The 25,600-nt window shown below is 35.3% G+C and overlaps 2 protein-coding genes across 4 annotated transcripts; both read left to right on the top strand.

The window, feature by feature from the left end:
- Positions 1-2,237: 2,237 nt before the first annotated feature.
- LOC307169772 (uncharacterized protein) lies at positions 2,238-16,275 on the top strand. 2 transcript variants are annotated; one of them, XM_079890585.1, is made up of 6 exons: positions 2,238-2,529; positions 2,844-3,158; positions 3,314-3,622; positions 3,879-4,172; positions 4,271-11,874; positions 12,975-13,128. In XM_079890585.1, exons 1-5 carry the CDS (start codon positions 2,481-2,483, stop codon positions 4,456-4,458), a joined length of 1,155 nt encoding a protein of 384 aa, XP_079746711.1. In that variant the 5' UTR covers positions 2,238-2,480; the 3' UTR covers positions 4,459-11,874; positions 12,975-13,128. The 2 variants fall into 2 exon arrangements, with proteins under 2 accessions (XP_079746711.1, XP_079746712.1); XM_079890586.1 differs by lacking the exons at positions 2,238-2,529; positions 2,844-3,158; positions 3,314-3,622; positions 3,879-4,172 and adding exons at positions 13,969-14,289; positions 14,403-14,553; positions 14,707-16,275 and having other exon boundaries at positions 5,991-7,375; positions 12,975-13,301.
- Positions 16,106-25,242, top strand: LOC307169770 (uncharacterized protein). Of its 2 annotated transcripts, XM_079890582.1 has the most exons (7): positions 16,106-16,381; positions 17,070-17,393; positions 18,127-18,504; positions 18,645-18,749; positions 20,448-20,507; positions 23,627-23,944; positions 24,417-25,242. In XM_079890582.1, the coding sequence occupies exons 1-7, from the start codon at positions 16,339-16,341 to the stop codon at positions 24,467-24,469; spliced, it is 1,281 nt and encodes a 426-aa protein (XP_079746708.1). In that variant the 5' UTR covers positions 16,106-16,338; the 3' UTR covers positions 24,470-25,242. The 2 variants fall into 2 exon arrangements, with proteins under 2 accessions (XP_079746708.1, XP_079746709.1); XM_079890583.1 differs by lacking the exon at positions 18,645-18,749 and having other exon boundaries at positions 16,330-16,381.
- The last annotated feature ends 358 nt before the right edge of the window (positions 25,243-25,600 follow it).

Below are 25,600 nucleotides of genomic sequence, written 5' to 3'. Positions count from 1 at the left end.
ACTTACAAACACTAGATGGAGCTCCCGTATTAAAAGAAAGAAAAAAAAACTTTATACCAGGGGTGTCCAGTCCTGCTCCTGACAGGCCACTGTCCTGCAGACTCAGAGTTCAGCTTCAACCCCATTTAAACACACCTGAACCGGATAATCAAGCTCTAACTAGATAAGAGCTCAACTCTGCAGGACAATGGCCCTCAGGACTTGGACACCCCTGGTATAAACTGCTATTTTGAATAAAAGAAGGATGCATTGTGGATCCTGATGGTGTAGTTACCAACCAAACATTGATATGTTGATGGAAACCATCTGGGCAGACCGGCTGTAAACCTGTGACCTTTGACCCGCAACATGAAACTCTGAACATCATATTACACTGTTCTGTCTGGCGCTTTTCAAGCATGCAATATTTTTTGGTCTGTTGCCCCAGAGAGACACTGTGGTATAAACGATATGTAGGAAGCTATTTTTTTTTTGTAACGTGACAACCAAAAAAACAGGAAATGACATCACAGATAGGACCCCTGTAGACCCACATGACTGCGTGTAAAGGTCAGTAAATATCTTTAAAATGATGCAAGATATCTGTCATATGGCAAGATTAGTTTAGATTCTGCCGAATGATTAGAAACTTCATCTCATGATTTTTGTACAAAAAAAAAAAAAAAACACTATAAAGCCTACTTTTAAAAACAAGTGTTAATGTAGCCTACTCGTGTGTATTCCATGAAAATAGTAATCGTTTTGTTAAAATGTGAAATATGATATAGTTTGTGCACGTAAAATATATATTTTTTTAAATGTATCTCTCTAAACTGCACATAGAAAACCGTAACCTTTCATCTTTAGCATTGCTAGTTTCAGGTTATTTCTGGCAAAGGTTAGCAGAACCAGAAAACTGTTTTTGAAATCACACCTACACCCACGTCCTGTAACATCTTCTTGTAGAAGAACATATCGTGTTTTTGTCTTTCCATGTTTGGGACAAATTCAAATTTACAACATTTTAACAACATTGTTTTCACAGATTTCTGCAGTTTTCACCGAATAGGCTAATCTTGAATCACATGCGTGTCAGTCAGATATGTTGCCCTGTTCCTCTCCATACACATTTCTACATCATACACAACTTTCTGTTCTTCACTAAATAATTCATTATACGTTATTTTCAACAACTTTCTCCTCGTTTGCCTTATACTGTATATAGGCCTATATAAGAAAAAGATGTAAGCTAATGTTAAATGTATTAAACATGTATTATAGTATATTTGTTTTGCTACTAAAAATATACTTAAGTACATTTTTAATACATTTAATAGTACGTCTTTTTCACCTGGGTTGTTATGTAAAAGGAAATCAGCCTGTGAGGTTCATGCTAATAGGACAGGAAAGGGTTCACAGAAGCGCCTCTACAAGATGTTTGTCCATCTACCAGACCAAAACCACATACTTTCCAGATCTAAAGGAATCAGACCACGTCATGTTTCGGTTTGACTCGAAACTGAACTTGTAGAGTGTAAAAAAAAAAAAAAAAAAAAATTCATTTGATGGAATCATTATTCACAAAAAAACCACTGACATGTCTTCTGTTGGTCAGCCTTGATGTCTTATGATGATAGTACTTAAATGTGTATTATATATATATGAAGAATTCATATGCAAAAGCCTCTAAGTGCCATCTGAAATTTTCTTCTAGAATGATCATTTTTATCAAGCTTGTATATTTCAGTTCAGTAATTTCACTTAAAGGGCAATGAAAATGACCTATTAATTGTCATTTAAGTGAAATTACTGACCTTAAATATACAAGCTTGATAAAAATGATCATTCTAGAAGAAAATTTCAGATGGCACTTAGAGGCTTTTGCATATATATACTGTATATATATATATATATATATATATATACAGTATATATATGCAAAAGGCTTTTGCATATATATACTGTATATATATATATATATATATATATATATATATATATATACAGTATATATATGCAAAAGCCTCTAAGTGCCATCTGAAATTTTCTTTTAAAATATATATATATATATCCTATAGTTTACTTTAGAGAGAGATTTAAAATATGAAATTCAATAAAAGGTAAATAAATATACAACAGCATAAATGAAATTAATACATATAAATTAAACCCTGTCCTGATCAGAACTAAACGTCAACACAGAAGCGTTCACTGAAAATCGAGCGCGATTAAAAGCGCGCGCACGGCTACGCGCGCGCACACACATACACACACACACATACACACACTCACTCACGGCGGCGCGCAGAGAACTTCACAGTTTCGACGTTCGTAATTCGCTATCAGACTACGACGCTTCAAGTTTACCTTTTAAATGCAGATAGTATTTTAAATATAATATATTAAATATCGTAATAAACCCACGAGAGCCATCGTCAGCAAAGTTTTAGGAAATTCGTTTTTATTGCGTTTATTTAGCAGAAGTGATACAGTCAAAGAAAATGCTTTCTGCATTTGTTTGGTTCTGTTTGTATTATGAACGCCTGTTTGGTAAGTAAATTGTGTTTATAGGCTCGAGAGTTACAAGCTAGCCTATTAACCAGTGAGGATGATATAAGATAGGCCATAAATCAATATTTATTAGGGGGGGAATCCTCTTGGGAAATAAATATTCTAATAAATTTGCGAATAGATGTAGCTGTTTTCGTCCAGGTCCAAACTGGTCATCGTCTAGTTGACGAGCTACCATTTTACAAAAAACACCTTAAAGTGGTTTGTTGCTCGTCCAAGATTGTCTACCAGCAATGACGAGTTTGGACCAAAAAATTCTATTGAGTGACAGTTCCTGTTCCACTGTTCTCCAGGTGTGTTTGGTGTTGAGACGGGTGAAATAACAAAGGTGACGGAGGGAGATTCTGTTACTCTGAACACAAGAGGTGAGGAACTGCTTTGGCTGTTTGGACCTCAAGAGACTGTCATTGCTCAAATCAATAAAAAGGATGGAGACTTCAAAACATATGAAGATGCTGATCATGGGAGATTCAGAGGCAGACTGGAGCTGGACTTGGAAACTGGATCTCTGACCATCAGGAACATCAGAACTGATCATACTGGACTTTATAAACTACAGATCATCAGTAAAACGGTCTCATACAAGACATTCACAGTTTCTGTCTATGGTGAGGAGAGGCTGCAGTGTTAATTGTTCTTCATGTTATGTTTTATTTGTTAGACCATAATTCTGCACAATTCCTTTTAAAATGAATTTAATTTGATCAGAAACATTAAAACACTTATTTAATGTTATTTTACTTATTCTAACTTCAATTTTCAGCCCGTCTGCCCATTCCTGTCATCACCAGAGACTCTTCACAATGTTCTTCTTCTTCACCATCATCAGGATCATCATCATCATGTTCATTGGTGTGTTCATCAGTGTTGAATGTGAGTGATGTGACTCTCTCCTGGTACAAAGGAATCAGTGTATTGTCCAGCACCAGTGTGTCTGATCTCAGCATCAGTCTCTCTCTTCCTCTGGAGGTGGAATATCAGGATAACAACACTTACATCTGTGTGATCAACAATCCCATCAGAAACCAGACCACACATCTGGACATCAGTGGACTCTGTCAGCCATGTCCAGGTACAACCGTGGTGATATTAGCTCATATTTAGTATGCAACTCTGTTTAAATGCTACTAAAAATTAGTTTTAAAAATGTGTGAATCCAGTAGGCTAGGTGATATACTAACCAATGTTCCTTGCAAATCAGTTTGAGTCTGTGCATCAAAATGTTAGACCTCATGTGAAAAAGAGAGTTTGTGAACATTTAACAAAACTACATACATTGTAAACTCAGTTCTTTGTAAGGTTTCTCTCCATTCTCTCGTGTTTTCCAGCTCCTCTGCCGATTCCTGTCATCAGCAGAGACTCTCCACAATGTTCTTCTTCATCATCGTCATCAAATTGTTCATTGCTGTGTTCAGTGGTGAATGTGAGTGATGTGACTCTCTCCTGGTACAAAGGAATCAGTGTATTGTCCAGCATCAGTGTGTCTGATCTCAGCATCAGTCTCTCTCTTCCTCTGGAGGTGGAATATCAGGATAAAAACACCTACAGCTGTGTGATCAACAATCCCATCAGAAACCAGACCACACATCTGGACATCAACACACTCTGTCACACATGTGCAGGTACATAAGCTGTGATATTAGAACTGTATCAAGCATGTTGATCTTGAACTTTTTTTCAGTGGGTTTTTGTGTGTGTGTGTGTGTGTGTCTTTCCTCAGGCCGTGTCCACTGTTGTGGTTTTACTGAAACTATCATCCGATTGGCTGGCTCTGTTCTAGTGGGCGTGGCTATTGTTGCTGTGCTGGTTTATGATATCAGAACTAGAAGATCTTACCAGAAGAGGAGAGAGCAGACACCACCCGAATCACATGAAGGTGAATATGATGATGTCACATCGGGCCACTAGGAGGCGATGATGTTAAGCTGTATTTTATGTCTCTCAGGAATATATATATAAGGGATATACCAGGCATCTCAAACTCTATGCATGTTGTCAATCATAAAGAAAATAAACCTTGAAAACCAATGCTCTTATCAACAGACAGTGTGTTTTATAACTGATACTGCTCTCTGGTGGTTGTTTTTGGTACCTACTGTTTTGCTTTTGAAGAACAGCTGTATCTGTTATTTCAAATATTTTCTTTTACTTTTAATGTAAGTTTTAGGTTACGCTTTATTTAAATGTGTCCCTTTTACAGTGTAATTATACATTAAAAAATTGAGTAATAGTATAAAACTACATGTACTTACTATAGGGTTAGGGTTGGATTAGGGTTTGGATTAGGGTTAGTTGCATGTAATAATGCCTAATTTATAGTTATTACTTTACTAAATACATGTAACAAGGTCACATTAAAATAAAGTGTTACCAAATTTTATATTTTTATACCAAGAAAAAATATTTGTAATTGTTTCATAAAGTTTTTTTATTTACATGTGAAATTCTTTATTACATTACATAAAAAATGTTTTATTTGAATACCCCTCATGTTTTTTTCTGTATTTTCAGTTTTACGTATGAATTATTGTAACATCCAGCAAATTCATTAAAATCTAAAAATGTCATGAGAATGTTTCATGAATATATTAACCTGTTATCTGGCTGTCTTGATCAGCATAGATTGCAATCTTGTGCTTTTAGTTATGCTGGATTAGTTTTGTGTGTTTCTTTTTAGATTCTCTTCTTTCTTTTTAGATATAGACCAGTGTTATTACAATTCTTCTACTGTACTTGCACCTTTTTGCACCCCAAAATAACTATAGAAAAATTATTTTAATTATCCACTTATATGATTATTTTGTAAGAGTTCAGATTCAATCATTCAACCATTCAATTTGGATCATACTTTTTTATGCACATATTGTAGGAAATACTCCATTTATGTAATTATTAAAAAACATCAGAATTCTATAGAATAAATGATAATACAGGATTTCAAAAATATATATTTTATTTTCCATTAGCACCACAACAGAAAACACATACAACATCACTGACAAACAGCAAACTCTTAGAGAGTTAATTTAGAGATGGTGGGAGAATCAAAAGAAGCCATCTATACATGGCCACAGATAATATTAACACAGACAAAATGTATTAACATTTGTTATGGATTTACAAATGTTCTGATATTCCTCAGTAACATATTTTAAAGTCTTTGGACTCTGCATTTTCTTTCTAATCAAAAACAAAGCATCTGTGTACAATCTCAATTAACATCAATGCAATTATTGATACATTTTTTACAGGTGTAGCCTAAATATTTTATTTACATGAACATGCATGACACATTTTAAATGAGTGATACCCTTACATGTTCTATTTGTATTAGAGAAGTACAATAATTTTTGTTATAGGTCAAGCTGAAAGATATTTCAAAACTCATTTCCAATCTCCACTCTTCAGATGTCAGATGCTGCTGGAACCATGATGATCATGACTGTAGAAAAGATAGAAAAAGTAGTCAAGATTTCCCTACATATAATACATTTGTTGAAATTACAGGGTTTTTAATAGTTTAAATTATTACTTGTAATATAAATTTAATTTGATAGCCACAGCAGATGAGATGACTGATTTACTGACATGATCAAACCTTTGGTTGCAGAATTTAGAATTTTTATTAAGACTGTGGGAAAATCAGACAATAGTGAATTATTATCATATTTTTAGTTATGAATACATAAACTAACTTTTATATTCAGTATCAGAGAGAGAATCCATAGCATGGCAATATATCTGCCATAAATATATTGCCATATATGAAAGCCATTATAGGGACATTAGGTCCTATCAGACCAAACACTACTTAGTTAACAGCATTTATTTTTATTAATCAAATGTCAATAAATCAATATCTAGTCTATAATGTACTTAGTGCAATACACCAGCTTTGAATGAGGAAATATAAAGCTGAATTTCACCTAATAATATCCGAATAATATCAATTGAAGGGAACATGTAAATGGAGAATAGCAACGGACCTAAGACTGAGCCTTGAGGCACACCACACTTTATCCATGTTACGTAGGACATCTGTTAATTTACGGAAAAAAATAACATGGTAGTTGTCGGACAGATAATATCTTAAGCAGACTACCTGTCCACAAATGCCAATATGATTATATATGCTCAAAAGAAAGTCATGATTTATAGGGTCAAATACAGTGCTAAGTAATGCTAAAATAGACTGTCCAAGTCAAGTGCTAAAAAACGTATTTTGACAAGTATAGGTCCATCTTGAATAGCTCTATCTAAACTCAATTTTATTCTTAATTGCATATGCATTTCTTTTGAATCCTTACAATTAAACTCAAGATTTCGTCACAATATTTCTCTAAAACTGAGACTGACGTCAACTCACGTCCAGACAGCACAGGTGCACATGTATTTTTGTACTTTGGGGGGGGGGACAGTTCTTTGCGCATGTATGGTTTTTGTGCGGTAGGTGGCGTTATGAGTCTGTGTCGTCCCGCGTCACGTTACCTGCCAGACGGAAGATTCAGCCATTTCGAGTTGTGCGCTCTCTTGTATTTGTAGCCTTTATGAAACGTAAACCATTTCCCACATCGTACATATCTTAAGGAATATCGCCTGTAAATCGCAGTCAATTTAAATAGTCTCGGCCATTCTTTAGCCGTTTTTTTTAGTAATTGTCGTTATAAATCTGGTTGGGTGCGGTTGAGAAACGACAGCACGAACGGATTTATTTGGATATTTATAGCTACGATCTTCACCGTTTTTAAGCTCCAGAAATAACTCGACTCTTCAATCAAAATGGGAAAAGCGTGTTATATGTTTCTTGTCTTATTATCCGTGAAGGGTAAGTAGTATTGTTATTTTTTTGTAGCTATAACACTTTCGATTTTAATTAATAGAACCGGAAATAAATAACGCGTATTTGCTTATATACCCGTATTTTCTTATTCCTTGTGGTTCTTAACGTACTAATAGTGTTCGCGTTTATTAGGATGCATGACAGAGAGTGGAAAATGGTGTGTGTTCTTTATTTTACGCTATTTGCCATTAAGAAGCCTCAGACACCATATTGGGTTTCAAGTTCAGGCCTTGCGATTATTATTATCAGCCTTTTGGAGATCGATGTCCAAATCACGTCGGGTCTTTGAGAATTACATTTTATGCGGTTGTGCTATTCAGGTAGGCTAAATTAAATGAACATAGGCTATGTTTCTCGAGTCTCTATTCAAGCTTTTTGCGTAGGATAATATATTTTTTTATACATAGCTATAACTTCCGGAGATGCCAATAGGCCTTACAATTCCTGTGTATCTGATGTAAATATTTGAATATTTAGGTTTGAGATTTGAAGATGTCGGGGGTTTAATTGTTGATACATTTTTGTAGATAGTCGAGGCTGTTGCAGAAGACTAGGCCTATGTCTTTTTTTGCGTTATGTCTGTTGTTCTTCAGCCTAAATGTCCTTATTTTTCTCAAAGGTTTCGTAATCATAATTTGTTAACAGCTTTTAAGCGCAGACTACATATGATGGTGAAATGCGTCAGGGTATTTCATGTAGGCCCATGTTACGCCAGTTCATGACGTTGTGGTGGTGTTCAGCTGCACGATCCAGTTTTTCATGCGTGTTTAGAAATGTCGTAGGCTACTGTTGTCAAGCCAGCTTTAAAACTGAATCAACCGCATTATATGAAAATAATATTAGGCCTATATCTATAAGCCATGCGTTATTGCGTTAATTCTAATTCATGATACAAAGGCAAATAGTGGAATTAGTAGCCTAATTAACTTAATTATTTATTAGACGTTCTCTGTTACTAAAAAAAATATTAATTTTGTACATATATGTAATTTGGTTTATCATTAGCATCTATGCCATGCAGCTGATTAGAACAGAACGCGTTTTTGTAAACACCAACATGAAATGCCTTTACATTAATGTGCTTGCAATGAAGATCTAGCAGGCATTTACATCATCATGACATGACAACTGGTGTGATATAATTTTCGCGAGAATAGTTGCGTTGTTCTGACAGACTTCAGTATTCAAGGGGGCGATAGAGGTACATTTTTTACATCAAACCGGATGTGTTGTTACTCAGGTGAGTTTGTATAAACATATCGACTATAAGTCATATAGAATATAACTTGATTTTACTAGTTTTGTCATAGTATTTTCAAACTCTTGCTGCGCCATGGCATTAGTTAGCGTTAATAAGTTAACAGTATTTCGTTACAGTGACTTTACGTTACGTTGCGTTATGAATTTGCGTAGCGTTTCTGAATGCAACGGCGCGTGTTTAACCCTTGATGTGTATTTTATGGTGGGGACATATTTCTATTATTTGTGTTATGGCTGATAATTTTGTCCAAACCACTTTATAAAAGACTTGTTTTGGCTGAAAAGGGAAGTATAGCTTACTCCAGGAATTGTTTCTAATGCAAAGGAATTGACAAACAGCGACAAACGCGTGACAAACAGTGCACTTCGTTAGTTTGCATTATAATAAGTGGTGGATTTTAAGTTTGTGATGTTCTGTTGTGGCTTTTCCTCAGTAGTGGATACAGATATAGGGTTGCAATGGGTTTTTTTCCCCGGCATCCAATCAGCTTTCCTTTTATTCATGCATGGGATGCAAACAAATGTGTGTTTCTAAAATTCCCTTAATTACAGTTTATTAAAACTAGGCCAAGTTCATAGGTTTGATTCCCAGAGAACCCTGAGCTGATAAATTATATTCCTTGAATGTATTCTATGTAGATTTGGATAAACATGACACCCAAATTCATTAATATACCGGTAAATGTAATCTATGCATGGTTTTTCAAATAAATGTCACAAGATCATTTTTAACTTAGCAATTATCTTTTTTTAAGATCAAAATATTTTTAAATAGAAACACTGCCATTAACTGCTATTGCAATTGTTGTGTATATTTAGTATGTTTCGGGTTTTAATGATCAGGAAAATACAAATTGACCAACTAACTCTACTATCAAGATACAATATTCACTCAGATTTTTTTTTTTTACAACAAAATGTAATTTGAGCAAATTTTTCACAGAGACATTTTTCACACAAAAAAAACCAAACATTTAGAATTATGTAAGTGTGAATAACTGAAAGAATCTTCATTTTTGGGTGAGCTATATGTTACATAATTATTTAACCAGGAATATAAAAAATTTCAGATATAAGGAGTTAAGACATATGACCCAAAAATGGAAATTCTGTCATAATTTACTCACTCTCATGTTGTTTCAAACCTTTGTGAGTTTCTTTCACCTGTTGACCAAAAAAAAAAAAATATTTTGATGAATATTGTTAGCCCGACACTTGATGGTAGCATTGACTTCAATAGTAGGGAAACAAAAATACAATGGAAGTCAATGGCTCCCGTCAACTGTCTGGTTACCAACATTCTTCAAAATATCTTCCTTTTAGTTCAACAGATGAAAGAAAGTCATACAGGTTTGGAACAACATGAGGATGAGTAAATGATGTCAGAATTTTCATTTTTGGGGGAACTATACCTTTTAAGGCCCGTTCACACCAATGACGATAACTAATAACAATAGAAATATAGTTTTACTGTTACAATTTCACAAGGAAAAGATATCGTCTGAATCACTTTCAGAACTTTTTTTTTAGATGATGAACAATAAAGACATTGACAGCCAATCAAATCTATCCGGCTTAAAAGAGCTTGAACATTTAAAGCAACAGACGACAAAACAACAGCATGCACTTATAATAAACAGAACGATATCGTCCGCTGGTGTGGAAGCTAATACAGTCATTGTTATAGTAATCATTCTTGATGTGAACGGGCCTTTACTCTGCACTGCAAAAGACTGTATAAAATTGATCTTATAGCTGGACATCAAAGAAGGCAGATTTTGACCATCAATATGATCATTTAATCGATTTTTGACATTAGTTAATGTCAATGTTTTTTTTTTAATTGTGGTCTGTTTTCAACAACATCTGTTTAGTGAATGCATTATATAAAATTATGTTTAATTTCCAATTGGCCAATGTTTTGTGGAACTATAAAACAAGTTGTTCCCAATCCTAACAGGAAGAATGATATGTTGAGGCTTAGCAGTTATGAAAGAGTTTCGCAAGAAAGAGCCCATCCCCCAGTAAGAGCCTTCGGCGTTTACATAAAAAGTAGTAACTGATAACTGGGAGAAAAGAGGCCCTTCTGTTTTCAATGGAAGTCAGAGGAGGAGAGGCCTCAACATGTTGCTTTTGTGTGGAAACGGCTAATCACTTAAAGGGATAGCTCACCCAAAAATGTTTTTCACCACTATATTATTACACTCTAAAAGAGTTTAAAGTTTTACTTTTCTGTATTAACCTGTTTTTTTCATCATGAAAAAAAACTGACATGGCATTAAATTACAAGCATACATGCTTTGTCTGGATGCAGCATATGGTAGTCCAACAGTTAGTAACTGTTTCAAAAGGGCAAGTGTGACATGCTAAACTCCATTTAAAGTCATTTAAACAACATTTTTTTCTACTTTAATTATTACTTATAATAATATGATTGTTGTGAATGCCGTTTCATGGCCTCATATGAGTCGTGGGTCTACATAAAATAATTGAACTTTTCATTTAAATTCATTAAATGTAATACAAGAATAAGAAAAATGTTGTGTAAAATGGTTTTACACTACAGCATGTCACAGCAGGTCACTTAAAATTCTTCTCAATTTTATATGAGAGCAAATGAAAAACGTGTGCGAGCTTGTAAAAATGCTTTGAAATGATTTGCACAATGATGTACAACCTTGAAATGTCCTGCGAACAGTTCATTTTGTTGTTGTTGTTTTTTTTATTATTGTTTGTTCTTTGGAGTTCTCTGTTAGCTCTACGTTTATTCCAGAATTCTGTTGGCCTTTCAGTGGCTATTTAAGTGTTTCTCAGTCTGATAAATCGTGTAAATCATTATCTAGAGTAGACCGCAGTTCATTGATGGCGTTGTCACGTGGTATATGTTACTTTTCTCAGCGGTGATTGGAATGAACTAATCACAGCAATTTGTGATTTACATGAATCGGATTTAAAATGAATAATTGTATGGAAATAGCAGGGGCGTGAATTTTGTTTTATTTTGAAGTACCTATTCGTGTTACTAATGCATTTAAATTATTATACTTGCATTGTACAAATGTATTTAACACAGCCAAAACCCTCCATAGATTTGAATGCTACTCAATGGAGAAATCGTTGTTCTGAACCGTAAAGCGCCCTCTCGTGGAAGAAACTGACTTGTGTGGGAAAAACATTAACCGCCCAAAGGGCGTCAAGTCCGCTCTGGGAGCAAGAATATCAACGTAAGGAGAAAAACAATGTCCCTGCCTGTCAAATTGTTTAACATATCAGTGTAAATTGTTATTTTGGTCAAGTTAACACGGTCACTAATTCACCCGGCCGTTGATAATTTACCAAAACTTTTATCAGTGAATTCGTATCATCCACCATTTTTGTGCTATGACAGATCTCTGTTTACACGAATGGCATTATACAATGAATTTCCTCCGTGGTGTTGAACACAGATACAAAACTGCTTCGGTGTATATAAAAATATGTTCCTTACCAGTATTTTGGTTACTAGCCGTCACAACGTAGGTCCTGCTAACGTTACAATGCATTATCCACCGCGTCGGTTAATATTCTAAACGCCGTATAGGTTTCTATCAACATTTTATTTTTCAAAAATAATCCGTTAAAGCTGTGATAAGCCGTCTAAATGACTAAACAAAAACAACAAATAACGTAACGTTAAATCCCTTTATAGTTTATCAGAAGAAAACTATCATCGTCTCTATACATTACAAAGCGCTACTGTATGATCCAGTTTCAATTTTAATATCGTAGCCACACAATCGCACACCAGTTTCCGCATTCAGCTCGTCCCCTATCTCGCGAGATTTCATTTAAAACTGTTTATATCGAGTGACAGTTTTTGTTTTATTCGCATCCAGCCATACATATTCTACTAAGATTTCCTCAAATGATCTATAGATGCTCAGTTTAAAATAGTCTGACCATAGTTTGTTCCCATTATATCATACATTATATGTAATACACGTTTTCATTAAAATAGAATGTATATTTGTGCAACATATAGGCTGTTTAAAATATAAATATGTATTTCTCAAACAAACCTAGGAATTTAACAAATAGTTAGTACACTGTATGTAGTCTGCATTCAATTAAAATGCTTTGTTTAACCACCATATTGTGTATTTGTGCACAAGTTTGTCTATTTATAAATATTTTTTTTAGAAAGCCTGTCAGTGGGCTTTATATAAAGCCCATTTTTAGTCCTGAATAGTAGAAACTACACTGTTGAAATAATATATATATATATTTTAAATGATCTCAGCCAAATCTGTTATAGGTGTTTTATATGTTTCTGATTGTTCTCCAGGTGTGTTTGGTGCTGAGCCTGATCCATTGAAGACAATAGAATTGGCGGAGGGAGATTCTGTTAAACTAGAAACTTGTGTTACCAAAATACAGAAAGATGATGAGATGGAGTGGAAGTTTGGACCTCACGTCATAGCTACAATCAAGGCCAATAATGTCTTATTATATGACACTGATGATGCACTATTCAAAGACAAACTACATCTAGATGATCAGACTGGAGATCTAACCATCAGAAACACCAGAACCAAACACTCCGGGCTTTATGAAGTGAAGATCGTCAATATCACTCATACAATACACAAGAGATTCAGCGTCACTGTCCTTGGTAAGAAAACAATGGCTGATTGTGATTAAAGGGATAGTTCACCCAAAAATGCAAATTCTGGAATAATTGACCAAACGTTTATGAGTTTCTTTCCTCTGCTGAACCATTGACTTTTGTAGTATGAAACAATTCCATCAATTGTTTGGTTACCGACATTCTTTAAAATATCTTCTTTTTTGTGTTTAAAAAAAGAGAGACATTCGTACAGGTTTAGAACAACTTGAGGGTGATTAAAAATTATGACAATTTTCATTTTGGGTGAACTATCCCTTTAAAGTATGCAAAAATAAGTTTAAAATATTTGTTAAGGAATGTTATCTAAATTGAGCAACAGAGTGTTCTTTTAATACTTTAAATATTTCTGGATAATGTTCCTTCATATTGGGTAAATACCAATACAGAACGTTGCACAAATGTAACGAATCTGATAAAGAATATGAATGAATAGTTTGAATTTAAATATGGAAATCATTGTCTATGTGTATGCATATATTTAGTATAGCGACCCAGTGGCGAACTGGAAATATGTATGTACAATTTATTGGAAGAATTATAATATTGGACTAATGAGATTTCATGTATTTAAAAAGAAAAATTATAGAATTTTTGTCTGAACGCAATCATTAACATCTGTTATTTCTCTGCATTTTGTCTATATGTATTTCAGATGCGATCCCTAAGAAAGTGTCAGTAACGGAAGGAGATTCTGCCATTTTAAAGCATGATATTGCTGATATAGAGATTTATGATATGATCGTGTGGATGTTTGAAGATGGAGAGACTTCCATAGCTCAAATCAACAAAAAGACCAGTAAAAACCCCTCATATGATGAAGACGATGAGAGATTCAGAGGCAGACTGCAGCTGGATCAAACCGGATCTCTGACCATCACAAATACTAAATCCACAGACGCTGGACTCTATAAACTAAAGGTGACCGGTCAAAACAAAGCGGTTAAATACAGGAAGTTCCGCGTTACTGTCAGTGGTGAGTAGATCAAGTGTCTCAATGTAATAATTGTTTGTGCTAGCAATTGTTTGTGCGAGATACTTGTCGCATGATTTATTACCGAACTGACTGTCTCCCTTTGTCCATTGCAGAACCGGGTCTGTCCACAGGTGTTATAGTGGCCATATGTGTGGGTGTCACTGCTTTAATCCTGTTGGGGGTCGGGATTTGGTGTCGCAGTCGAAGACCAGGTTCCCTCATCTGATACTACAATGAGGATAATCTAAACTTTATTGTACATGAGTAAGTGTTTGTACTATATATACATAGACATTTGTGATTGTTGAAACAATATAAACAGTATTTCACTGAATGGATTCATTGATTGTGTAAATACTTGCATTTTTTAGTTGTAAGGAGTGATGCATACTTTATTGTTTCTGTGTCTTCTTTCAGATGAAGATAAAGGGCATGGGGTACAGGATCCATTGAAAGGACAGCAGTAGTGCAGGGCCTCTATATACAATATGCACGAGCTGCGGATAATGAGTAGCGAACTTCTGTCAACGACTTCTTTGGCATAACCCGAGGAACATGCTTATATGCGTTGTACATTTGCTGGAACGGTTTGCACTACATGTTGATCAATGATCCTGTTATTTTAGGGTACAAATGCATATCATTACCTGTTTTCAGTACATATATAATCATGTTGGCTGGTGGGACTGTTCACTGCTGCTTTAAAGGTTTGAGGTGGATGTTTTATTAGGTCAAATGGCATCAACCGCAGGTTTCATTTTTATTAAGATTGTTTTCCTTAGTGATTTAATTCATGCTTTACAGGGCTAAAGAGGGAATTATGTGATGGATGCTTTTTTTCATGTGCAGGATGAGCCTGTTTTTTGGTTATAATATGTATACATATTTTCTTAGACTTTTTTATTTTTCATAGAGTTATGGAAACTTTGTGCCTCATTTTACTGTCTGTACTCTGTTTACATTAGGATAGATTATGATTAACTGCTGTTTACTTGCCTTTAGTGAACGCTGACATGGATGTTGAATGTTTCCAGTTATGTAGGCCCACATAATTATTTTTTCTTTTAATGTGAAATTTGAAGTTTTATTGAAATCATTGAGAATTCATAAGTAATATGAATGTCAAAGTTATTGCACTTATTGTAAAGCCACTGAATGGCTTGAATTGATTTGATTTGTAGCCAAATTTTTTTGTTAAACAAATCTCTGCTTGGCTGTAATTGAAAATTATGATGTCTTGATGCCTTTTTGTTGTATATTGGGAAATATTTGGAATAATAAAAAGGGAAAATATATACAGCAGCACTATATTTAATCACAAAAACATGACTTTTTATCTTGAAGCTCAGTTTTTACAGCATCTATTTACATAAATGATAGGCTACATATAAATGTATGGAGCAGTTTGTTGTAATATTGTGTCAGTTAATATGATGTTAATCTTTTAGAGGGCAGGTAAAATGAATGGGTTCAGATATTTGAGAATGTCGTTTTTGAATCATTTAAAATGTATCAAGTTCCGTCTTTTGCTTTGTTCTGTCTAGGCCAAGATTCTTCTGTTCTAGTTCTAAAAGTGTAAACATTCTCAGAATGTAAATTTGAAACCATAACTGTCATTTTTAGCACAAACACTGGAAACATCTGCGGTACAAGAGGAAATGGTACCTAGATGTTCAATGGTTCAGTTCCCGGTATTGTGCACCTTTGAAAGACTTGTAAAATAAATCTCAAACCACCTTAACAAGATTTCTTTATTTCCGTTCTCTAGGCGGCGCTGTCCAACCAATAGATATCCCAATAACATGCAGCTGTTTCCAGACGTTTTTGAGCGCCTTTCCCTCATACACAAACGAACTGATTTCTCGAACTGCATTATGAAAATCATCCCTTAATCGTTCTTTATTTCGTTCTTCAGAGGGTTTTTCAATCTGTAATCCTCTCTGTTCATCATTGCGGGAGCGGCTCGGAGACATTCAACAATCAGAAACGGCACATATTTATATGAAAATCGCCTTATAGAAGTCAAATTTTACTGTCTTGTCCAAAAATATGAATAGCCTAATTTTCCCCATTCTCTTAATTTTTGCTGAAGGTAAGTCATGAACTCTGTTTATTTTTAAGCACTTTCGTTTTCACGCTTTAGAAACCGGAAGTGGAATGTTTGCATAACATGTAATAATGCCTTTGTTTTAGTGGCGGGATTTCATAAATGAATCGACATAATTCATTTATAGTTTCCGATGCACCTCGTGCGATTTGCATGTGGTCATCGTGCGTAAGCGTTTCTGTACGTGTAACGTGACGCCATTGTTGTAGTTTTCTTGGATTGTCCGTGTATTTGAGTTTGTGGTGAATGCATACACGCTTTTATTTACCTACTTAGATAACGCTATTTTACAGTGTCATTGTTACTTGTAGTTACATTAGCTAATAACTATAAATTATCCATAATTAAATGCAACTAAACCAAACCCTAATCCTAACCCTAGTAGCCTAGGCTATGTAGTTAGGATACAGAATATTACTCAGTACTTAAATGTATAATTACAGTGTAACAAATGCATCTTAAAATAAAGTGTAACCAAATCTTTGATTACGCATTTTGTGTATATTCGTTACCTTTATTACAAAGGCTTTTTTGGACAAATTTTGATTATGTATTTTGTTCAGTTAGTTCTACACATTTTCGCCCTTTTAGTTTATTATATAAAATTCAGTGAGCTTGTGTGCTTACAGTGAGTTTAATATGTGATTAACTACTGTGTATATCTATTCTTTAGGTGTGCTTGGTTTTGCGACGGATGGAGTGAAGTCAGTATCAGCGAAGGAGGGAGATTCTGTCACTCTAAACCCTTGTCTTAATCAAATACAAAAATACAATCAGATACTGTGGATGTTTGAAAACGCTGTCATAGCTAACATCAAAGACCAAAAATTGTCAACAGAAGACGGTCCTGATGAGAGATTCAGGGACAGACTGGAGCTGGACTTTGAATCTGGATCTCTGACCATCAGGAACATCAGGACCAACCACTCGGGACTTTATCAAGTGGATATGGTCAGCACGAGTAAATCCTCGAAGAAATTCAATGTGACTATAACTGGTGAGTAGCGCAATAAGGATTATATTTACCAGCATTTTGAACACATTGATTATTTTTCTGTTAATATGCAGTTTACAGTTAAATGAGTAAGCGTTTAAGTGGGGCGTTGCATTAAAAATATAAAAATGTAAGATGATTATGAAGTTCACTTGCAGTTAAAGTCAACTAACATACATGACTAGAAACTCACTGATTACCAAAACAACAACAGCATAAATAATGAAAGAAAATAGTTCTAATATAAACAGAATGATCTCACCCGCTTGGTCGTTCCATTCTAACTTTATAATAGTGAAGATTTAATCTATACTTGATGGAAGGTCCCGTCAGGATCAGCCTGATTCCTACTGTTGTCCTGATGTGAAATGTCTCTCTCCAGGGTCGTGTATGCCCTTCCCCCTGTCTGGCCGTTACTCACTCTCTCTCTCTCTCTCTCTCTCTCTCTCTCTCTCTCTCTCTGACCTACCAGCTCTGTCCATATTAGGAAGCCCACAGTTTGGGAGTTTTTGGACCACATTGTAATAGTTAGGTGGTCAGATTACACAACCCTGCTATAGAGTCAGACTGAACTGCATATTTTTTCCCCGATTAATAAGAGTGAAAATGGGTTCAATACATTCTACGAGAGCTAAAAAAAAAAAAAAAAAAAAAAATGACAACATGCCCCGGTCTCCCCTATGTATATTATTATGAAGTATTGCAGTGCAAATAATCAACTGTGAAACTTTTCCAGGTGTGTTTGATCCAGACGCAGATCAAATAAAGGCAGTGTCGGCGATAGAGGGAGAGTCTGTCACTCTGAACACTGATATTAATCTACAGGAAGATGATCTGATGCTGTGGAGATTTGCAAAGGCCACAAAAGGCAATCCAGTTAATCACAACCCGTGTCAAAGCGATGTGACTGCCATTGCTAAAATTTACGGAGAAACTCTGGAGATCTCATTAGATCCTGGTGACAGTGATGTATTTAATAATATAGTGAAGGTGGACAAACTGAGCGGATCTCTGACCATCACAAGCATCAGACCTGAACACTCTGGGATTTATATACTACAGATCAGCGATAACACTGGGACCAAATGCAGGAGATTCAGAATTACTGTCAGTGGTGAGATTGTATTCGTTATACTGTTCTATTTAGTATATTTTATTTTAATAAGATGCAGGTAAATGAGATCCTCAATGCATTTGTGCCAGTATGAGAAGTAGTTGCCCAACACTGAGCTAATTTCAGTTAATTTCTTTTAGATGTTAAACAATCCCACTCTCATGTAGTTTGGATGTCAATCGCTCTAGTAGTTTTGTTGATGATGACGGTTGGGTGTTTGGCTGCGGGCATTAAAAACTGGAAAGGTAAGTAACGGAAATGCAAATCTTATGAACTGATTTATAAATGTTTTGACAGATGTGAGGATTGTAATACTTTTTTATGAAAGAAAATACTGAAGTGATGGAGAATAGATACAACATTAAGGCTCTGTTTAAACCTGGTATTAAGAAGCATTTTTGTCTGTCTGAGTACAAGTGGATAGTGCCTAAATACATGTGTAAACAGGGTCTAAAACGTTTTGAGCTTGTCCATTTTCGACTACTTCCAGAGGTAGTTGAAAAAAATGCATTTGTCTGGATTGTTTTAATAGTGTAAACGCTCATGTGGTTGAATGTGTTCAAACTGCTATACAAGACCGTCTACTCTTTTAAAGGTTTAAAGGGGTCATCGGATGCCCATTTTCCACAAATTGGTATGATTCTTTAGGGTATTCATGTAAAGTTTCTAACATACTTTGTTTAAAATTCCTCAATGGTTGTGTAAAACAACACCTTTTTACCTCCTCAAAAACAGCTCTGTTCACAGCGACCCGTTTCGGTGCATGTCTCTTTAAATGATAATGAGCAACTGCTCACCCCACCCCTCTGTTCTGTGGGGCGTGTCGACACAAGACATGTAAAGTGCTGTCTTGGTGGACAGTATACAAATGTTTGAGTGGAAATATGCTAATATGGGACAGTCAGCAGTCGTGGGCGGAGCATGAGCAAAATGACATCATATTGCTCAGAAAATCCAAACAGCTTGATTATTGAGAGTGTTTAGGCTTTTTGAGGATTAAAAAAAAAGGAGTGAATGGATTTTTTTTTCATTATATGGTGGTTGTGTACACAGACTGCAAAGACACATTTATATGCAAACACCATACAAAAGTGAATTTTGCATCCGATGACCCCTTTAAAAGGAAAATGAATACATAGGCCAAACTACATAAAAGGAAAATCATGAGATGGTAAAATTAGATACATATTTATACATTTCTCACATGGTTTAAAATTGGATTAAAATGTATTAAAAGGATTTATTTCTCCTCCTCAGCAAGAATTAAGTGAGAAAAACAACTCTCTGCAAATTCCTTTTGGGGATTTAAAATTATTATCAGTCTTAATGTGTCCTGTAACAGGACAACGGGTTCTGCCAGTTTGATTTGTGATGTTAGTTTTGGGGGAAGTTTCATAAAACTTGGTTGGGAGAGTGAGTTTGCTTGATTATTCATTAAATATATTACATAATTTGTGTGTCTCTGATTGGTCCAGATGCTATACATGCACTAGCCGCATTTAAACTTTGTCGGCTGGAGACCCAAGTTTGGTTTGAAGACGAAAGACATACCAAGCACAATGTTCTCTCACCATCCCTGATTTCTAACACACACTCACAGCGTTTGGTGTGATCTTGTGGGTTTTTGTTTCTGAAAGCTGTTGCTCCTTATGTTTTTTTGTCATCTCCGGGCACGTTCATATGTAAATTGCGTGAGCTTCAGCTCATTTTGTCCATTAGATAGAAAGATCTGAAAAAAAACATACATTTACCCGCCCATAGACCCTCCCCTTAAATAAATCAGGACAGAAGTGGATGAAAGTGGACAAAATAGACGGATTAAAACACCAAAAATTTGTCTGCCTCGTCTACTTATGATCTTATCTTAATACCTGGTGTAAACAGGGCCCTAAATGCACAAGATGGTCTGTTGTTATTGTTCAGTGTTTTAACTTCCTTCCCAGTTTTGTTCAGGAGAGTGAGGTCGTATAACTGCTGTCAATCAAAGAGGTCACAGGAAATGGGTGAGTGTTTCCTTCAAATTATACTGAGCTTCCTGTGCTTAAGTTCACCCAAAAATTAAAATTCTTTCACCGTGTACTCTCCCTCATGTCGTTCCAACCCGTAAGACTTTCGTTCATTATTTGAATTACAAATGAAGATCTTTTTGATGAAATCTGAGAGATTTCTGTCCCCCCATTGACAGTCTATGCAACTGAAACTTTGATGATTCAAAAAGTTCATAAAGAGATCGTAAAGCTAATCCATATGAATTGAACTGTTTAGTCCTAAATTTTCTGAAGAGACACGATCACTTTATATCAGGGGTCTCCAATCTCGGTTCTGGAGGGCCACTGTCCTGCAAAGGCTGTTTCTCAATATGCATTCTTGTCTGGACTTGTGTTCTAGTGGACTTATGAAACGTCATCAGTCGCTTCCCAAGTAATGTTCCAATTTAAAGTTCACATCTAGCCAAGTACAGTTCAAATCCCCAGATGTGTTCTTGATCTGCCCCTTTTACAGAGGATGCATCAAGAGGTGACTTGTGCCGACTTGAGACAGCCAGGTATCCCAGAATGCATCTTGCACCAACCATTAAGCGTCAATACCGGATAAGAAAACCCTCGTAATTTAAAAATACTACTTTTCAGGCGAGAATGTAGTTGTTTAAAGCTCAAATATGTGGTTTATTTATAAAGATAGCATCTATTTGAAAATGTAACATTTTCGGAGTTGTGAGATCCAGGTGATCACCAGGTGCTCAGCGCTCATTACCCCGCCTGGAACAGCCCTCCCTCGGCTAATCCTTCTAACGTTTGCCCCGGGCTCTGATGTCTCTAGTTTAGTGGTTTAACATGATATATAATTCATCTTGTGTATATCCAATGGCTGATCTTTAGTCTCATAAATCTATAATTTGTTACCTGGAAAATCATTTTGGCTGAGAGCAAAGTGAAGTTTCCTAACTTTATATATTTAGGCTATTTAACTGTAGCCTACTGTTGTAGTCTACTAGAGCACTGACTTTGTACATTTGACTTAATTTGTTGCTTGTCTTTATTTATTGTGTAGCTTCATATTCCTTTTACTTATACTTTTAGTAATGGCTATTATTGATCATTAAAACTGACATTTAACAAAAAGAAGAGACCGTTGTTTTGTGTCATATTTCATTTTATTACAGTGAAGATTATCAGAGTACATGTGCACATATTGCCTGAACCAAATTTTTTTTTTTTTTTTTAAATGTAAACGAGGCAGGGTTGTGTTTTATATTATGTTTTGTTATAAATATACATGCAGTGAAGACATTGTACTTGTTGCCTGAACCACATTTGTGTCGCTATTAATATGTTTAATGAAAAAAGGCAGAGTGGTGTTTTATAACATATTTAATTTTATTAGATTAATTTTATTAATTTTATTTAGAACAGGAGTAGCTAGAGCGAGCTGAGTGACGTTATCAAGAACGCCGCTGTTCCATTTGCAGAATTACTGGACTTGCGTCCTCCCGTCCTTGCCAAGTCCGAACTACCATAGTAGTTTTGAGAAATGCCCTTTAGCTCCAACCCCAATTAAACACATTTGGTGTGTTTAATTGGGATTGGAGCTAAACTTTGCAGAATATTGGCCCAGCAGATTGAATATAGGCTTTTCACATATAAACGTCCATCAACTCAGACATCAGTTCAACTCAAACATTCAGCTCTGCTTTACCATAGTAAACAGAAGCTCCAGCAAGTTCGCTTGACGCACAAGAACCAGTGAGGTTCATTCTCATGTTACGCATCACGTTTGAGTTTCCTCAAGAACCAGTGAGGTTCATTCTCATGTTACGCAGCACGTTTGAGTTTCCTCAAGAACCAGTGAGGTTCATTCTCATGTTACGCAGCACGTTTGAGTTTCCTCAAGAACCAGTGAGGTTCATTCTCATGTTACGCAGCACGTTTGAGTTTCCTCAAGAACCAGTGAGGTTCATTCTCATGTTACGCATCACGTTTGAGTTTCCTCAAGAACCAATGAGGTTCATTCTCATGTTATGCATCACGTTTGAGTTTCCTCAAGAACCAGTGAGGTTCATTCTCATGTTACGCAGCACGTTTGAGTTTCCTCAAGAACCAATGAGGTTCATTCCTGTGTTACGCAGCACGTTTGAGCTTCTGCAGGAACCAGTGAGGTATGTTCTTGCACGTCAAGCAGGTTCGGTTGAGCTTCTGTTTATGTTTGCTGATAAATGTGTATATGTGAATAAAAGGATAAATTAAATCTCTTCATCATATAAAGCGGTCAAGTCTCTTAAGAATATTTTGGACTAAACCGCTCAATTCATATGGATTAGTTGTACGATCTCTTTATGAACTTTTTGAAGCGTCAAAGTGCCAGCTGGGTTGCTGTCTATGGAGGGACAGAAAGCTCTCAGATTTCATTAAAAACAACTTAATTTGAGTTCTAAAGGTGAACAAAAGTGTTACGGGTTTGGAACGACTTGAGTGTGAGTAATTAAAGGTGAACTAAGTAACTTTTTTTACCTTAACTGAACAGCTTCTGAGTCATTGGAATGGTTATATTACTTATTTCGGGTTGAATGGTGGTCGTTTCGCACCCCCCTGGTGCCCGTGAGCGGAAAATACGCACTTGCAACTTTGAGCCGGCGGGCTGCCGGCCGCCGCGTCAGAAAGTATCGCGTGATATCAGGTCTCGCGATGTAAACAATTGCTTTACGGCCAAAAGAAATCTGCTAAAATGCCGTCATTATTGCGCTCCCTCACGCTGTCCGAACCCGAATGAAGAAGACGTTTTAAAGAATGTTCCATCTGCTTTGATGTCGTTGATCTATAGCCTCTGGTGTCTGAGAATCACCAACGAGTTTTTACAACAGTGTTGTCAAATATCTATTCTGAAGCTGTGGGGGGAGCTCTAGAGAGAAACCTGCGAGCAAAAAGCGAGAATACAGCGGAGAAATCCCGAAGCTACTGAGTGCTGCTTTAATGACAGAATTTAAATTTTTGGGTGAACTAACCCTTTTAATGAATGAAAAGTGGGTTTGTATGTAATAGTGTACAATTTACTTTTTTTCTTTGAATTGTTCTCATTGACAAATTGTTGATTAATGGAATTCTGGCCTCATTTGTTGATGAAACAGAATCAACATCAAAGACAGTGATTGGGACAGAACCTGTCATTCTGGACACTGACTGTACTGAACTAAAGATCGACAATGTGATAGAGTGGAGGTTTGAAGGCAGCGTCATAGCAAGAATCAGTAGAGCGGCCAATAAGACCTATAAGAAGACATATGATGGTACTGATGGGAGATTCAGAGACAGACTGGAGCTGGACAGTAAGACTGGATCACTGACCATCACAAACACCAGAAATACAGACACTGGAGATTATCAACTACAGATTGCCAACAATGGAAAAGTGCAGTCAAACAAAAAATTCAGTGTTCGTGTCTCTGGTGAGTAGCCCGGGTTTGCTTCAATATAAGATCATGAATATAAGTAAAACGTTGATAAATATGTAAGGGATAATGTATAGTGAGCCGGTTGTTATAGTGAATAACAACCCCGACAGGCTGAACGGGGTTGTTATTCACTATAACAACCGACTCACTATACATTATCCCGCTTATTACATGGCTACCTACAAAATAAATAAATAATTTGACACAAATTATTTATTTAAAAATGAGTTTATTGATTTAAAAACGATTGTATTCCTTCCGCCAAAGAAAATAGTCCGTTCCGCGTCCATAGCAACGCGCTGTTTTTCATGGCAACGGTCTGTTATACTTCGCAGCGGTCTGTTATAAAGAAATAACAGACCGCATTCTACATTGGAATTCAGCCAAGCCATGTAATAAAATAGATTAGATTTTATATACTGTGTGTCTGTGACAACAATTATTATTATCCTGTTTTCTCTTTTAGATCCTAGTAAAAGTGATTCAGAAACTCTATTGACGAGTGCAACAGATCTATGAAGATGGTATAATGTATAGATAGTAAAATAGGTAATATGCACATGTGTTTCTCTGACTGATGTTTACATAGTACTTCAGTGGATATTCTCATATAACCGAAAGTGCAGCTAATGAATGTGAATGCTGTTTTGTTTGAATGAATAATGTTTTTTGTATGCTGTATCATGCTGTGATGCTGTGTATCATGCTGTGCAGTGTCTGTACGGAATTATTGTGGTGCTTTTATTTCAGAAATAATCTTGTATTTTATTGACTGACCGCTACCATTGTAACTTTCAAATACATATACCTCTGTCAGTGCTTAATTGACTTAATCGTATCTATAAAGGCTCTTTCTATGGCTGTTTGTCCAAATAATAACAGAAAATGCTTATCTCCACTGTTCTCTACCTTCAATTCTGCTTTACCTCTGTGCTATTACGAAACACTTGAAGCACTTCAGTGTTAGTTCTTTAAAGCACTTCAGTACTGTTAGTTCTTTAATTTGCTTCTGATAAAAAACATTTGCTGCTCAATGAAAAATGTGGATGATATTCATTTAAAATTTCCATTTGTTTGGGTTTTTTGGTACTTTTTTGTTGTTTATTATTATTATTAATAAAACATGTTTTACACATGTTATTTAGCCTCATGCTTCTGGAGTTTTGAGACAGATTAATTGCTCTATATGCTCTTACTTGGAATGCTGGGTTTGTTTTTTACTTTCAACTCTTAAATATATGCATATATAAATAATAATTATGGTGATAAATAAAAGTAAACTGTCTAATGCGAATTATTTGCTTCTTTGTGTTTGGTCGTTACTTAATATATATATATATATATATATATATATATATATATATATATATATATATATTTTTTTTTTTTTTTTTTTTTTTTTATGAAATAAAAAAATAAAGACACTGAACATATTTTAAACAGGCAAGAGACAATGGGAAAATTACATATTCACAGATGTTTTTGATAACATAATTATTTATATCATAATTTTTTAGAGATTGCCAGGACATATTTCATTGCTATCTCAAGTCTAAATCATTGGAATTAATAGATTTAAAAATAATTATATTCTATTGCAGAAATTAGACAAAAGCCCATTATGAGAGTCCGTGTTTGTGCGTCAACTTT

Source organism: Squalius cephalus, assembly GCF_949319135.1.
Source record: "Squalius cephalus genome assembly, chromosome: 13".
Classification (NCBI taxonomy): domain Eukaryota; kingdom Metazoa; phylum Chordata; class Actinopteri; order Cypriniformes; family Leuciscidae; genus Squalius; species Squalius cephalus.
Note: the sequence above shows the minus strand (reverse complement) of the source record. Positions and strands in the feature narration are given on the sequence as shown.